Genomic DNA, 18,309 nt, shown 5'->3' with positions numbered 1-18,309 from the left:
GGATTGAATGAGCACGGAGGGTGGAGAGGAGGTAAGCAGGAAAAGGGTAGCAGCACCCAAAAGAATACAGTGGCCATCACTGAAGTTGAATTAACATCCTTTTCTCAATTGTGCTACGGGATGCCCAAGTACATGAAAATATTGATATCACTAAGGATGTGATGAGAATGATTGCTATTTCTGCCAATATCCTAGAGTTTTTGCCCACCACAAACAGAAACTATGCTCACCAGTTGCTTCCCCAAACCCCCCCCCTCAAAACACACAGATACAAAACACATTTGATGCTTAGAGCATCAAGAAGATTATTTATACACCACCTTGTTCTCCTGGCCTTTTGAACAATGAGGCCTCACCATGGAGTTCAAAGTGTTTTTGATAAAGAGGTGACATAGCTTCGGCATCAAAGTCCATAGGAGACAAAAATAGGAAGGGTCTGCATTTCCAAGAAGTTAAAATCAAATAATAGAGTGTAGGTCCCTGGTGAGCAAGATCAGAGACTCCCAAAATGGTAGAATTGAAAATGTTGTAAAGGTCATTTCAGCTATCTACTTCAATACCTAATGCAGTCTCTATCTGAGATTCTAGATCCTAGATCCTAGCACCAGGGCACAAGGGGAAGGGAGGACATACTGTGGAATCTCTACAGATAAAGCAGATTGCTTCTTGCAAAAATGAATTGTATCTGTGATATATTCCCCACAAAGCACCTAGGAACTCATGATGACGGTGTGTTTACAGGGCTCCATGTTGAATATTTAGATACAGTGGACTCAAGGTCATATTGGAAATTATGTGAAAAATTTCAACAGCAGTCCATTTGCTAAGAGATCTCCCAGCAGCACCTGAAGCTATTTTCCATCAACAAAAAAGGAGACACCTTGGCCTAAATGATACTTTAGGCCATTTTCATAGTCAGGTATTAAGATCATTGAGCCAACCGGCTCTATGAAAAAACAACTGTTCATATAAGACCCTAAGGTAGGGGTGGAGTCAAGGAAGAAATGGATCAAAACTTTTCTAAATTATATGTGTATTCACAGTATATGAAAGTCCCATTTTATGAAAATTTGGTAAGAATCCACTCTGTAGTTCCAGTAAATAATTAGAATTTAATTTACTGAAGCTCCACATACTCTGCAACTATATTTCAAGAAAATGTCCATTGTATAACATGAGCAACACCTCTATATACTCCAGGCCCAATGAAAAAACTACTAGCTATGGTACTGAATAATATTTTCATGTAGCACTCACCTTAAAACACAAGTGTAGAATCCACTGTCTTGTGCCTCTGCTGAGTGAAACCATATTGAATCTTCTTCTTTGCTCATCCTGACCTCTGAAAAGATGATGGGCTCTTCTAAATCACCTTTATTTTTGTACCACATAAGCCTGAGCCCAGTGCTCTGGGCCATGCTATAGTTGGTGCGAATATAACTGTAGAAAAGGGCGCATTTCACTCGTACTGGTTCACCTGCCAAAGCCATGTATGTCTTGAGATCCACTGACCAGTCAATGCAGCCATCCACTGAAAGAAAACCAGATTGGGCATGAAATGCAGTGAGTATCATTAATACTAATGATAAGCACAATAATCACTGCCAACATGTTACTGAGGACTTACTGTGAGCCAGGCTTCACGGAATTTGCATGTCAAGTGCTTTACATAGATTACTTTAATCTTCCTACTGCTCCTTTGATATAGACCAGCATCCTTCTTAGACCTGCCAATCTTCCTACTGCTCCTTTGAGATAGACCAGCATCCTTCAAGACCTGCCAATAGGATCCCTATTCTAGCTCTGTGCCTCTGTGGAATTTTCAGTCCTCTACAGTGACCTTCTACTTGCAGTTGACTGGATCCTTCAAAGAGCTTCATCCAGCACTGGTGCTTATGTGGTTGTCCTGGGGCCCCACCAACAGGTCCCAATTCTGGCAGACTAGTCTGGCAAATGGATTACTCCTGCTAGTCATGTGGTATTTCCTTCACAGGATTGTGTGAGATTGGATAGCTAGGATGACACTGACATAGATTTTAGGGGACTCAAGGTGTTTGGACAGGAGTCCCACAAAAGAAATACTTCCAGGGGACCCTTGTACAGCCTAGGAGCAGCCTTTAGATTCATTTATGATTTTCATTTTACAGACAAGAAAACTGAGACTCAAAGAAGTTCAGTGACTTTGTCCAAGGTTCTTAACCCCTACCCTATACTGATTCTGCTTATAATTGTGACAGGAATGATTGTGTTATTTATTTGCCTTCAAGAAAAGTTGGAAGCAGCAGGCACCTAAAGTGATTATTTGCTATTATCTAAATGTCTGTTTTCCATGGTATGAACTATTAATAGATATTTAATCACAGTTTGATTTCTTTTTATACCCTAAGGCCTCCCTTGCTGCTCAGCTGATGTTTGCTCATGGGAATATATTATATTAATGTCAGTTTTAATCAAATAATATTAGGTGGGTAAATCTACCATTAAAGAAAGACATATACAGTAGATTCCCTCCTTCCCAGAATGGTTGGAAATGACATTGGCTAATTTAATATACGAGCCAGCACAATTATCATAGATATTCTACCTCCAATTATTTAATTTCAAAGAATTTCAATCAAATTATGCAACATCCCTTTATATTACTTGATTACTCTTTAGAAAAAACCCTTTCATAAACGTATAAACACTGCCATTTTAAAATTATGTGTTTCACTTATAATTTTGTAAACTGATCTGCTTCTTTTTGTAGATTTTGAGAACTCCTCAGCCCAGTGTATTTATCTCTTAACCTCAGTTGACAGGAAGCTCAGGGCTAAATACAATACTCAAGTGCAATAATATCTTTTTCTTTTTTATAAATTTATTTTTATTGGTGTTCAGTTTGCCAACATATAGAATAACACCCAGTGCTCATCCCATCAAGTGCCCCCCTCAGTGCCCGTCACTCAGTCACCCCCACCCCCGCCCACCTCCCCTTTCACTATTTTATTATTATATTTTATTCCCTTTCACTATTTTTTATATTCCCCAAATGAATCAGACCATATAATGTCAATCGGAAAAGGACAAACATTATCTTTTTCTTTTTAAGTTTTATTTATTTTAGTGAGAGTGTGTGCAGGTGCAAGGGAGAGGGGCAGAGAGGGAGTGTGCACAGGCACATAGGAGGGAGGTGGGAGGGGGAGGGGCAGAGGGAGAGGGAGAGAGGTAAAAAGAACCTTAAGCAGACTCCATGCTGAGTGAAGAGCCAACTCTGGGCTGATCTCATGACCCTGAGATCAGGACCTGAGCCTAAACCAAAATTGGGACGGTTAACCAACTTGGCCTCTCAGGTGTCCCCAAATGCAATAACTACCTTACCTCAAGATACCGCTTCCTCTATTCAAGGGTTCTTGACCAGGGTTCAAAGTCACACAGGGGGAGGGTGCCTGGATAGGCTTAAACGTTGCTATGCCTATTTGCATAGTAATACTTTTCTGGGGAGATGTTCCACAGCTATTTAATAGATCACTAAAAGGGTCTACAGCCCAAGAAAGTTTTTGAATTCTGTGGTTTCTTCTGATCTCTCTTTCTGACTTCATTTTTTATTGCCATGCTACATATGGGCTTTTGTTATAAGCTGCTTCAAATCCTCTTATGTATATATTCATTGGAAAACAAATTAATAACCAAATAAATCATTCTAAATTTATATGAAGGGCATTTGAACTTTCTTTGAGGATTCAGAAGGTACCAGATTCACCACTATGGATTTTGATGACCATTTTGCACTGTTGAAGCAAGAAGGCACAACTGGATTAGACTAAATATGTACTTAAGACTAGCAAGCTCTTGCAGAGCTTTATTATTCACTCCCTGGTATTAGTTGTTTACCTGTCATGTGTCACTCTCCTAAGTGTCAATAATAGACGGGGAGAATCTGCATTAGCTCAACTTTCTGGGTCATGGTAAATTATGGTAATCCTCTCTGGATTAAATGTAATTTTAATATTTATTGCTTTATAATCTTTAATGAATTTGATACTATTCCTTTCAATGGATTGCCTGTGACACTGTTCCCAGGCATTAACAAAAACAAAAACCTGAGGATAATTTAAAAAGACTCTTAAATAGTCTAGTTTATTCCCCTAACCCTACGATGCACAGCAAATGTTTTTGAATTAAATTTGGCTTAGCAAAGTAGCTTCAACCTCTATAATTACTTACTTTTAAAAAACCCTTTTGGAATGTTTTTTTTTTCCCATTTGTTCCCTAAATCCCTTTAGTTGCTTCCTTTAAATGATCTGTTGTACAATCTCGCTTTTACAGTATTAACAGTCTGGTTTGGCCCATTAGTAACAGGACATAGTTGGTATTGAAGATAATCAAAATATCTGCTTCTGAGACACAATGATCATGCTCAAAGGCAGTTGAAGACATTTAACTGCATTCACAATTGGCTTTATCACACAGACCTTGAGAGTATACTGAGAATTCATTTCCTTCTAAGCACTACTACTTGAGCAAAATGTATTTGATTTAATAGATTCATAGTTTCTTTTTCTCTGTTCTCTTGTTTAGCTAGTAAAAAGGAAGTATTTAGTTAAAAGGTGGTCAATAGGCAGAAAACAGATCTGCAGTAATGAGGAAAACAATTTCTGTGTGTTATCTCCTTTATTCTTTTCCTTTAGTATTCACAATAGAGTTACAATATAAGGTATTTCAAGAAACCAGAGGGAGTCTTCCTCAAAAGTAGACAAAGGGGGGCAGCCCGGGTAGCTCAGCGGTTTAGTGCCACCTTCAGCCCAGGGCCTGATCCTGGGGGCCCGGGATTGAGTCCGGTGTCAGGCTCCCTGCATGGAGCCTGCTTCTCCCTCTGCTTGTGTCTCTGCCTCTCTCAATCTCTGTCTCCCATGAATAAACAAATAAAATCTTTTAAAAAAGGTAGACAAAGGGTATGATACCAAGGATCCATGAAGGCCCATCTGCCACCAAATATTTTGCCACACTGATGTTTCATGAGTAGAAATCCATTCCTATGAGTTAAGGCATTGTATTCTTATATCAAGAGAGTATTGGACCCTACTAGATCTCAACATGATAGTATGACTTGTTTCTCTTAGATTGCTATTCCTAGGGAAATAAGCCAAGAGCAGGGCAAGAGGGGATAGAATATGATATAGCACAGCCATTTTTTAGATTTGGGAATGGTGAAGCAACTAAGAAGGATGTACTGTATTAAGAGACCTGGGAAGTCAGGTGGCAAGGCAGCATGAAGGAACTGAAACTGTGAGGTTAAAGGAGAAGCATCAAAAGGTGTGAGAGGGTCACTAAAAGGCAGGAAGAGGAGAAAGGTCGCATAGAATTCAATTAGCCAAGGTCATTGCAGGAATCAAAGATGGTGCCACCAGAAGTCATCAGTGCAAGTCATGTTTCTATCATGAGAATGAGTTTGCAATAATATGCCTCACTTTCAGGGCCCCTCACATGTTGACACTCTATACATATTTGGCAAATAGGAATCTGTCATGCAGCTGACAAAGGTGCAGACTATGGCCAGGTTGGGGACTTAGCGGAACTGAGTAGCACACAGAGGAAGCCAACCTGCAAGCTTGATCTCATCAGCACAAGTCTATAATCTAGAGCGTTCAGGCCCATTCTGTTTACAACTCCAGTCACACCTGTTTAAGTTGGCCCTGACAGGGTTCCTGAGAAAAGCAGTTTCTGGACAGACCAGCTTCTCCCACAGGTGAGTTGAGAACTGGGTTTCATTGACCAGCCCCAAGTATAAATAGAGGCACTACAAGAAAAAAAAAACAGTTTTCCCTCCCAAACAGTGAAATTCTACATATGGATTGAAACTTGCTACAGCATCAGCTCATCAAAAGTATAAGTGAGTGCTGCCTGTTCTCTGCTTCTTAATAACTCTATATGGTTATAAATATTCCTGCCATTCCATTAGAAAATACCTCCTATTTCTAAATTATCCATTTTCTGTTCACTCATAAGTCTTATGAATAGCTTGAGTATTCAAGAATCAATTAAATACTTGATTTGCTATTGTACTTATACAATATTAAAAAACTATTTCTTTAGATTCTCATCTCTACTACCTTGATTTACATTTCTGTAAGGCTCACAAAGTTATTACTCTCGGTTTAGTCTTTTTGGCAGAAATGCTTTAATATCTGAGCTATCCAAAACAATTATAATGGAGCAAAAAAAAAAGCTACTTCTTTAAAACCTAGGTCACAGGGCGCATAGGTGGCTCAGTCACTTAAGCCTCCAAGTCTTGGTTTCTGCTCAGATCATGATCTCAGGATCCTGGGATCAAGCCCCAGGTGAGGCACCCTGCTCAGTGGGGAGTCTGCTGCTCTGCCTCTCTCTGGCCTTCCCCCCAGCTTGAGCGTGCTTTCTCTCTAAAATAAGTAAAAATAAATATTTAAAATTTGTTTTAAAAAACCCAGGTTTCTATTTTAATCATTTTCATTCCAATCTGCCAAACAACTGTGTTTTTAGGTGTCCCAACATGAAGATTCAAATAGAAAAAAAAAAGAGATGATGTTTATGAGCACATAAGGGACATACCAGTGTCCATGCAATTTATTTTGCCAAGAGGAGATTCCTAGGGGTAAAATCTAATACAATCCCATGAGAAGTGCCTTGGGTGACAAAAGAAAACCTATTTAGCCTCTTTATAGAAAAGCCTTGGTTTTCTCCTCAATACAACCAGGAGAGGGAAACATACTACACCTACCTGCTGTGAAAACAAAGCTCTGAGAAAAGTTTATAAATTACTAAAAGAGGATAAGATGCCGTTATCAACAATAATTACATTATTTTAGAAAAAAGTATTGTGTACAGTAATTTTTATTGGGAGTAGGACACGTAACTATGTGTAGAATTGCCAATTCTGGATTTTTTCCCCCAAATTAGAAATCTGTTTAGGTAAAATGGCTAATTAGCATAGGAGAAAATATGCAAGCTGCAGATATCTTAATGACATTCATTACAACTTAAGCCTCAGATGTACATTTGTTACTAGCTTATTATATGTTTGTGATTAATAAATTCATTTGTTAAACCAGCTGTTTTCCTTTCTGCCAACTATATCCGTTTCATTTTTACAGCCAGCTCTCCTGTTTGTGATCAACAGGGCAATTGTTGGGGGCAATTCATCAAATCACCACTAGAGGGGGAGCTGTCCAAGTTTTTTGTGTAGCACTTAACATTTCCCCACCTAAACTGTACAACTAAAAAAACTGCTATCTGCCAACCACTGGTCGTTGGGGAGGGATCACAGCACACCTGGGGATGCACCACTGTGGGTGACAGAGGGAGCCAAAAGTTGAGCATGCAGCTGAGTTCTTCCTCAACCTAGGTAATCAGTTTACACACAGCAGGTGGATGACCCTGCACATAAAGGTGCAACAGCAGCTACTGGCATTCATTGAGCCTTAGTACAGAACAGCTGGGTACTGATAGGTGCTTTGCATGTATTTTTCTCATTTTACTATCCTGTTAACTCTGGGACGTAGGGACTCTTCTCATTCCCATTTTACTGAGGAGAAAAAAAAAACCTCAGTTCAAATGACTTGCTCAAGGTCATGCAAGTTGTTGTGGTAGTGTGGATCCCAACACAGGTGAGTTTGACTCCAGAACTTATGTTCTTACATGCTGTGTGTTTTACATATTGCCTCCTATACTCTCATCCCAGCTCATGAGCCATTAAAATATTAAAATTTGCTTGATGCTATCGAAATTGTTGTATGTATTCCAAAGAGCACATGCCTGTCCAGTACAGTAGACCTTTCTAGCTGAATGATAATGTATCCTCAAATAATAACCATTGTGGGAATAATAACCATAAAATAATGTATGCCAATTATATATCTATAAATTACACACAGTACTTATAGAGTAATGAATTCTTAATAATTTGTGTATTTTATTTAACCTCTTAAGATCAGATCTAAAACTAGGATCAATTTTATCTGACCCATACTGATTTAAAATAAAATATCTAGGGATGATCACCCAATCCCTAAAATCATAATCTAGGAATAGAGTTGTGTTTATCTTTTTTTAAGATTTTATTTATTTCTTTTAGAGAGAGGGGAGAGGTTGAGCAGGAGTGAGGGCAGGAGCAGAGGGAGAAGCAGACTCCTCCATGATCATGGAGCCTAATGGGCGGCTCGATCCCAGGACCCTCGGATCATGACCTAAGCGGAAGGCAGATGCTTAATCGACTGAGCCACCCAAGTGCCCTGAGTTGAGTTTATCTTAACATTTGTATTTATGTATTATAATTTTGAACACAGTGTTCTTATTTTTATTTCTAACACTTTAACACAGGAGTTAAATGCTTTCTATTTCTCTCTCAGCTCCCCCAAACATGGACCTAAAAACAAGTTTCTTTGCATTTATACTCATCATGGTGAACACTTATCTGCCTCAAGTGGGCAGCTCCAAGCACAAGAAGTCAAGGTCTCCAAGAAGTAAATGGCCTGTGCCCTTTCTGCTGGACGCAAGCCTCCTTGCCCCCAGCCTGGGAATATGGACAGAGCTGTCTCATTATTTTTTAAATAAAGTTCTGTCAGTAGAAAAAAATTTATTTTAAAAACTTTCATCTGTGCATCAGTATCTATCAATAGAGAAAACATCCCCCACCCCAACTCTATATATACAATGAGTGATTATCGCTTCAAGTTTTAAAAAGCATTTCTATACTTTTTATGAATTGGATTATATGCTTTCCTTTCACACTTTTACCCCCTGCCATTTGTCAATAGGGAAGTTCTGCCTAAATGAAGTGTTTCATCTCATTTCAACCTAGTTATTATGCTTAATAATGGGCTGGCAACCATCTTCATTTCCCTTTCATTACAGGATCTGTGCTATGCTTTGTCAAGATCATTCCTTAGATCTTTACCCAACAAATGAGCCTCAATTACGTTCTGGAGGTGAAGCCACATGAAACACTACAACCAACTCCTCCACTCCTGATTACCTGAGGCCTCATAAGAGCTTCCTTGGGAATTCATTACTAGCCAGGAGCCTTTCTCAGATGCACTGATGTTAATTTGATGGCTGCGGCAGTAAATGAGCCTGTGGGATACAGGATATAAGAACTCCCTGCCAATCCCTCTAGCAGGCTTTCTGCTGCCCCCTCAAATCCAGGATGCTTGGCAGTAAGTTTATCTTCCATGCCAAATCTACTCCGCCTCCCATGTTCACAGCCATCCACATCAAATTCTTTGGAAAACATCCCTGAATCTTGCCTTTCCCTTCCCAATGACCTCCCCCTGCTCCTCCCAAAAAGACAGTAAAGCTCATTGCTTCTGAAAAATTATTGAAATTCTTCCCCTACTCTCCATCCTCATAGATGTGAAAGTCCAGATCCTTCTATCTTGTTTGGACTATTGTGATTCCCTTCTAAAATGATTTTCCAACTTTCCCATTCCAATCTGTTCTTGAAACTGCTACTAAAGTGATCTTTCTGAAGTATATGACCATCCTTTCACTGCTCAAAACCTGCAGTGGCTCCAGGTGTGCAAATCCCTAAGCCTAGCTCCCCTGGCTCACTCTAGACGCCTGTCTTTTCTGCCCCTCCCCATAGTTCTTTGCACATCCAATACTTCAATACTCACCTGTCCTGAACATGCCATTCACTTCTTTTGCTCTTCCTCCAGTATACCCTTTGCCTCTGTGCCTATCTATTGAGATCCTAATCCTCCACGATGCAGCTTCAAATGCCACTTCTTCTCTGAAAACAGACTTCATTGCTCCATGTGAATCCATCTCTCACTACGTGTTTGTCTACATATCTCCTCGGTTAGATGGGCATCTCATTTACTTTCTATTGCTAGGACCAATGTATTGAACATAGTAGGCACTCATTAAAACTTTATGGGATGAAACCATGTGGGTTTTTTTCCCCAAAATTCACTAATAATCAAAAGTTGTATTTATCAAAGACTTTAGGATTGCCCCTGCTGCTACCCACCACAGAAAGCAGTGATGTGTCCAAATTCTGATAGGAATGTCAGGAGAGGGAGGAGGGGCAAGATGGCGGAAGAGTAGGGTTCCCCAAGTCACCTGTCCCCACCAAATTACCTAGATAACCTTCAAATCATCCTGAAAATCTACGAATTCGGCCTGAGATTTAAAGAGAGAACAGCTGTAATGCTACAGTGAGAAGAGTTCACACTTCTATCAAGGTAGGAAGATTGGGGGGGCGGATAAAGAAACAAAAGGCCTCCAAGGGGGAGGGGCCCCGCGAGGAGCTGGGCTGAGGCCGGGGCGAGTGTCCCCAGGACAGGAGAGCCCCGTCCCGGAGAAGCAGGAGCTGCACCAACCTTCCCGGGCGGAAAGGGGCTCGCAGGGAGTTAGAGCAGGATCCCAGGAAGGCGGGGATGCCCTCGGGCTCCCTGGGACACTAACAGACACCTGCGCCCCGGGGAGAGTGCGCCGAGCTCTCTGAAGGGCTGCAACGCGCACGGCTGAACCCAGGAGCAGGTCAGAGGGCTCAGGCCCAGGCTCCGCGGAGAGGCGGCTGCCCGGCCGGAGCGCGAATCCAACAGCGCAGGCCCGGGAGCACAGGGCGCCGGGGACACAGCCCAGGATCCGGCCTCCCCCGGGACAGGCAGGGGCCAGGAGGGCCCAGGACAGCAAGGACGCTCCTGCCCCCGAACTGAACATCCAGGCCCCTGCAGACTGAGAGCACCGTAGTTACTGCGGGAGCTGAATCCAGGGCTCCAGTGCTGGCCACCTCCACTGTGGTTGTTCCTCCTGGGGCCTCACAGAGTAAACAACCCCCACTGAGCCTCACAGTGGCCTCACAGGATAAACAGCTTAAATATCTTTCCCTGAGCAGCTACCCCAAGTGCTAACACCTGAAAATCAGCACAACAGGCCCCTCCCCCAGAAGACCAGCTAGACTGACAAGTTCCAGGGGAAGTCAAGGAATTTAAGTATACAGAATCAGAAGATACTCCCCCATGGTTTTTTGTTTGTTTGTTTGTTTGTTTGTTTTTTGTTTTTTTGCTTTTTGATTTCTGTTTGCTTCCCCCATCCTTTTTTCCCTTGCTTTCTTTTTCTTTCTCTTTTTCTTCTCTTATTTTTCTTTTTTTCTTCCTTTTTTCTTTTTTCTTTTTCTCTTTTCTTTCCTTCTTTCTCTCCTCTATCTCCTTTTCGCAATACAACTTGTTTTTGGCCACCCTGCACTGGCAAAATGACTAGATCACCATGACCAAGTAGGATTTATCCCTGGGACACAAGGCTGGTTCAACACTCGTAAAACAATCAATGTGATTCATCATATCAGCAAGAGAAAAACCAAGAACCATATGATCCTCTCATTAGATGCAGAGAAAGCATTTGACAAAATACAGCATCCATTCCTGATCAAAACTCTTCAGAGTGTAGGGATAGAGGGAACATTCCTCAGCATCTTAAAAGCCATCTACGAAAAGCCCACAGCAAATATCATTCTCAATGGGGAAACACTGGGAGCCTTTCCCCTAAGATCAGGAACAAGACAGGGATGTCCACTCTCACCACTGCTATTCAACATAGTACTAGAAGTCCTAGCCTCAGCAATCAGTCAACAAAAAGACATTAAAGGCATTCGAATTGGCAAAGAAGAAGTCAAACTCTTCCTCTTCGCCGATGACAGGACACTCTACATAGAAAACCCAAAAGCCTCCACCCCAAGATTGCTAGAACTCATACAGCAATTTGGCAGCGAAGGAGGATAAAAAATGAATGCCCAGAAGTCAGTGGCATTTCTATACACTAACAATGAGACTGATGAAAGAGAAATTAAGGAGTCAATCCCATTTACAATGGCACCCAAAAGCATAAGATACCTAGGAATAAACCTAACCAAAGAGGTAAAGGATCTATACCCTTATGACGAGTGAACACTTCTGAAAGAAATTGAGGAGGACACAAAGAGATGGAAAAATATTCCATGCTCATGGATTGGCAGAATTAATATTGTGAAAATGTCAATGTTACCCAGGGTAATTTACACGTTTAATGCAATCCCTATGAAAATATCATGGACTTTCTTCAGAGAGTTAGAACAAATTATTTTAAGATTTGTGTGGAATCAGAAAAGACTCCGAATAGCCAGGGGAATTTTAAAAAAGAAAACCATATCTGGGGGCATCACAATGCCAGATTTCAGGTTGTACTACAAAGCTGTGGTCATCAAGACAGTGTGGTACTGGCTCAAAAACAGACACATAGATCAATGGAACAGAACAGATAATCCAGAAGTGGACCCTCAACTTTATGGTCAACTAATATTCGATAAAGGAGGAAAGACTATCCATTGGAGAAAGACAGTCTCTGCAATAAATGGTACTGGGAAAATTGGATATCCACATGCAGGAGAATGAAACTAGACCACTCTCTTGCACCATACACAAAGATAACCTGAAAATGGATGAAAGATCTACATGTGAGACAAGATTCCATCAAAATCCTAGAGGGGAACACAGGCAATGCCCTTTTTGAACTTGGCCACAGTAACTCCTTGCAAGATACATCCACAAAGGCAAAAGAAACAAAGGAAGCATGAACTATTGGGACTTCATCAAGATAAGAAGCTTTTGTACAGCAAAGTATATAGTCAACAAAACTCAAAGACAACCTACAGAATGGGAGAAGATGTTTGCAAATGACGTATCAGATAAAGGGCTAGTTTCCAAGATCTATAAAGAACTTCTTAAACTCAACACCAAAGAAACAAACAATCCAATCATGAAATGGGCAAAAGACATGAACAGAAATCTCACAGAGGAAGACATAGACAAGGCCAACACGCACATGAGAAAATGCTCTGCATCACTTGCCATTAGGGAAATACAAATCAAAACCACAATGAGATACCACCTCACACCAGTGAGAATGGGGAAAATTAACAAGGCAGGAAACCACAAATGTTGGAGAGGATGCGGAGGGAACACTCTTACACTGTTGGTGGGAATGTGAACTGGTGCAGCCACTCTGGAAAACTGTGTGGAGGTTCCTCAAAGAGTTTAAAATAGACCTGCCCTATGACCCAGCAATTGCACTGCTGGGGATTTACCCCAAAGATTCAGATGCAATGAAACGCCGGAACACCTGCACCCCGATGTTTCTAGCAGCAATATCCACAATAGCCATACTGTGGACAGAGCCTCGGTGTCCATCGAAAGATGAATGGATAAAGAAGATGTGGTTTATGTATACAATGGAATATTACTCAGCCATTAGACATGACAAATACCCACCATTTACTTCAACGTGGATGGAACTGGAGGGTATTATGCTGAGTGAAATAAGTCAATCGGAGAAGGACAAACATTATATGTTCTCATTCATTTGGGGAATATAAATAATAGTGAAAGGGAATAGAAGGGAAGGGAGAAGAAATGGGTAGGAAATATCAGAAAGGGAGACAGAACATAAAGACTCCTAACTCTGGGAAATGAACTAGGGGTGATGGAAGGGGAGGAGGGTGGGCGGTGGGGGTGAATGGGTGACGGGCACTGAGGGGGCACTTGACGGGATGAGCACTGAGTGTTATTCTCTATGTTGGCAAATTGAACCCCAATAAAAAATAAATTTATTATTTAAAAAAAGGAATGTCAGGAGACAGGCTCCAATGTCCAAAATGTGTTGACAAGAACAAATGACTGCCACCTTTCCATTAGCCAGCATCACTTACAACAGGAATAACAAGCTCTATGCCAAATTCCTGCTCCAGAATTCATAATTCCTTGGTAAGTCAGCTAAAATCGCCAAGTCTACCACCCAAGCTCTTCCAAATTAGGCTATACACTGTCAAAATGCGTGGCTGTTGACAGGCTGATCTCCTCCTTCTAGTCCTACCCTAGCCTTCCTTGTAAGGGAACAGCAGGCCCTTACCCATTCAGCTCTTTCCTGTCTGCGCCCTCATACCATTTCTCCCACCTTCCACACCTTCCCAACCAAATTTTAGTCATGCTCTGAGTTTGTTTTACCTAGGTGTCAAGTTGGGAGTGGCATCCTGGTTTTCCTGCCGTATTGATTGGCACATTAGTCAATGTCACTCTGCTCATGGAATTTCTTCCCTTTTTCATTTCATCGCTCAAGCACCTCCTGGACCAGACACTTAGTAGGTCTTACTGAATGTGGTTTTCTATATTCTCATTCCATGATATCTTGCACAATTTAGTGCTAGTAGAGTGAACTTCTTGGTTAATTTTTACATTAGCTGGAGGTTAACCTTTGGATTGTTGAAAATCTTTTCTAAGACATCCAAATCCACTTTCTATTTTAGTAAGTAAAGAATCATGATGAGACTGAAATCTTTCTGAATTGACTGAGGATTTGTCAGGCCCTTGGGGTTGTCACCCTACACCCGTCATTTCTGAAAAGTTATTGAAACAATAACTGGGCAATATAAGAAAAGGGCATAACAGAGTGAAGAGATCAAATCCTGGGTTCTCAGTCCACCTCTAGATTTCAGAAACCCTGGGTTCTTCCTCTGCTTCTTTAAAAAGATTTACATGACATCTGAGAAAGTCCGTTTCTACTCTGAGAAGAAATGGAGGTATTACACTAGACAAGCTCTGACCAAGCACCAATAACAGATTATCTGATGGTGAGGTCTTTGGTCAAGAAGACAATCTGCATATGTGCTAAACTGGAAAATTTCCCCCTGGCAATCTTTTTGATTGTTTCCCTTCATTTCAAAACCACAGAGAACAAAAGAGAATAATGCAAATTCCCATGATTTTTACCATCCAAATTTAATAATGTTAACTTTTTCCCTATTTGCTTTCAGTAGCTTTGTTTTATTAAAGAAATAAAGTATTGATGATATAGCTAATGTCCCCTTTAACCACCATACACAGTCCCATCCTTACCTCAAATCCCTGTCTGGACATAACCACTATTCCTTCCAACTTTTAGGTTCTTGCACACATAAATAGGTAGCCTGAAGAAAAGTTATTGTGATGACTAAAAGTTTGTCTTACAACAGAGAGTAGAGGTGGGAATAAAAGCCAGTGAACTGAGGGTTCTTGTGATGTGAGTTCCAGTCAACTGAGGTCTAAAAGAGCATGGTTAGAAGTGTGCACAAACCCCATAGATGCGCACACTGCAACTCTCACACGCAAAGCCCTAGTGCAGGCAAATCTGAGTCTACAAGCATTTTCTGCCCAAAGTTAGTCGCTTCCATGCCATGTACTGCCACACAGATTTCAGGACGAGACTTCTGATACTGTCGAAGTTCTCCTCCATTACGGGGAGGGTTCTGATTCATGGCAGAGACACAACTGCTACTCATCAAATAGCAAGGTTCTAAAAGTTACAAGCAGAGCCCACATCTTAAATTCTACACTTTGCTGCTGCCCCTATTGCAAATCAAATTCCGTGTCAACTAGGAAATGGAGACTCCAAAGTAAGTGCTGATTAGGGCTTACTCATCTTCTTTAGATAACTTATTTCCATTTCCAAGTTTAGCACATCATTCAACTATCATAAACCCCTCATTCCTGTGGAGCTAACGAAATAATGGAAACCCTCTGCAGGCTCCATCAGGAGGCTGTGAGGATTAAATATATCAGTGCGTTTCAAGTGCTTAGATCAGTGCCTGGCACACAGACAATACTCAGCAAGTCTCTTCTATTACTATTTGGACTACTACTACTATTCCTATTAACTACATATCTAGCTTATTCTTCTACTGTACTTCCCAAGCATTTACATGCGACAATACACATTATTTCAATAAAAACTGTCTTTTACATCATCTTTATATTAAACCTAATATAATTTAGGTTATATTAAATTGATTTTTTTCAATTTTGGGGCAGAGGTAAGTCATATTACCTATAAATTTCATTTCAGGACAGTGAAGGGCCATTATGAAATATTTCAACATGATATATGTGTTTTCATATTAATTACATATGATAGTATAGAGTAATATGTGTATACATATATGGTGCATGCTATATTATAAAAACTGTTACAATATTAAAGATTGCATATATTTATATTTTATAAATTACATATAAATGTACAGACTGCATATCATACTTATAGTTTATAAATCTGCAAATTTTATATAACATTTATCTTATATTTATGTAACCATAATGTATATTTATAGAATAAAATAGTTATAACTAAATGTATTTATAATTATAATTGTAAGTTGACTATAACTGAATCATGAAATTTCTGTTTTTATAAATCAAAAGGTTAAATACTGACAATTTAATGATTCATCCTAATATATGTCTTATATAAAATATCATATATTTAAATAAACATTTATCAGATAAAGTTGTAACTATCCTACAAAAGAAGAGTAGGGCTAAATAAAGTTGAGACTTCCGTGTTAGTCGGTCAATATTTATTTTTATTATTTGTCAACACAAATTGGTCTGTGCTAGGGCCCTTCTGGTAATTTATAAAACCAGCAGAGCTTCTCCTAACTTCCAGGCCTTTGCAATGGCTGTGCCCTATGTCTAGTACATCGTTCCTTCAGATACCTACTCAGCAAACTGGCTGCCAACATCCTTCATGTATCTGTTTAAATCAGTTGGGGGTCCCGGGAGCAATTACTGGTTCCAGGACTGGCCAAAGGGAAAGGTGGTTTGATAACCTCCGCTCATTCACATCAGCTCCAGGAGCATCTCCCACACCCTGAATACTTCCCTTCCTTACCCCATACCCCAAGCGTATCCGATCCCCATCCACTCATAACGTGTACATGGTCCGCACCGTGAATGCCAGGCTCATCCAGATCCGTGACTAGCAAAGGCGAGAAAGGAAGGGGGAAGCAGTTTCTCCCCTCGGCTGCCCCCAGCGGTAGCTCTGCCTGGTTCCCCCGCCTTTCCGGCTCCTCTTCTCCTGGCCTGGGGGGGGGACCGCAGCCCTGGGGCACCTGGAGTGCGGGTCGGCTCTTGTGGCCTCGAGGAGGAAATGTCCACGACACTGGCCTGGTGGAGAGTCTCTCCTCAGCGACTGCTAGAAGGTAGCATGTTCTGGGGAGAGTTTGCAGAGGAAGGCTGTGGGCCGAGGGGACGCGGGCCGGGAAGCCAGTCCCTGGGCTGTGGGTGGGGAGACGGATGCCCGCGTGCAGCCTAAGTACCTGTTGCAGGGATGAGGTCAAGACATTGCTCAAAGGGGCGCCATCCATTGCGGAACTGGCCCTGGCCCTCCGCACCGGGGAAATGGCCCCGTTCAGACCACTGCCTGCATAGGGTCTGCATCTGCGTAGCGTTAGCGCCATAGGCATAATTTCACTAGCCCGGATGCTGGCTAATTTCACTAGCCTCGCCGCCTCCTGTCTCAGAAGTGGGTATGGTTATAGGACGTTCCGTAATGTTACTATGTGCAGCTAGGTTAACATTAAAGAACTAATATATGTCCCTGGGCCCAGGTACTGACTGTCCCCGTGGTAAAGGGGGCATAATTATAGCATACCCATAATATTGTCTGTAGTTAAATGACTATTATAATGTTATAATATTAGTTAGCCAGGAAGCACCACCAGGAAGACTTGCGCTATGCTTTGCCTTTCACTGGGGATACGTTAATTGGGGATAATCATTGTCCTCCATTATTTGTGCTTACGTTATTATTGATTATAGCATTTATTTCACCTTTATCGTATCCATTATTATAAAGTGATTGTATCATTAATCATTATTATAATGGATACCACAATTGTATTGTTATTATGTATGCCACAATTGTATTATTTATTGCAAATGCTATAGTAAGTATAATACAATTAAATAATTTACTAATAAAAATAATACAAAATTAATTCTATACTGCTAAGAAAACCTTTTCATCTGATCAGAATCAGGATAACTGAGGTAAAACATTAATGCAGTTAATTGCATTATTATATATTTTTAAAAACCACAGTAACTACCATTCTTAATAATGCTGGTGTGATATTTTTCTCCTCCTCAAAATAGCATAATTATATCACATTAATTAATGTTGTTGCTATTAATGTTGTTATTATTATTAATGTTAATGTTGTTTTTTTTTATTTATGATAGTCACACACACACAGAGAGAGAGAGAGAGAGAGAGAGAGAGAGGCAGAGACACAGGCAGAGGGATAAGCAGGCTCCATGCACCGGGATCCCGACGTGGGATTCGATCCCGGGTCTCCAGGATCGTGCCCTGGGCCAAAGGCAGGCGCCAAACCACTGCGCCACCCAGGGATCCCTAATGTTGTTATTATTATTACCAATGTTATTTTAGCACCTACCCTAATAATGGGTATCATTATAAGAATAATGGTGTTATCTCATGCCGCCT

General features: G+C 40.9%; 1 protein-coding gene across 1 annotated transcript in view; it reads right to left on the bottom strand.

Moving 5' to 3' along the window:
- The window catches only part of IL1RAPL2 (interleukin 1 receptor accessory protein like 2), a 677,226-nt gene extending 660,059 nt beyond the window's left edge, over positions 1-17,167 (bottom strand). Inside the window, exons 1-2 of the mRNA XM_055338078.1 lie at positions 16,750-17,167; positions 1,258-1,531 (exon numbers count right to left, since the gene is read on the bottom strand). Coding sequence (XP_055194053.1) covers positions 1,258-1,531; positions 16,750-17,167 — 692 coding nt within the window. The remainder of the gene's footprint in view (positions 1-1,257; positions 1,532-16,749) is intronic.
- Positions 17,168-18,309: the final 1,142 nt, after the last annotated feature.

This window comes from Nyctereutes procyonoides, unplaced genomic scaffold (genome assembly GCF_905146905.1).
Source record: "Nyctereutes procyonoides isolate TBG_1078 unplaced genomic scaffold, NYPRO_anot_genome, whole genome shotgun sequence".
Lineage (NCBI taxonomy): Eukaryota > Metazoa > Chordata > Mammalia > Carnivora > Canidae > Nyctereutes > Nyctereutes procyonoides.
This window is presented reverse-complemented; position numbering and strand designations above follow the sequence as displayed.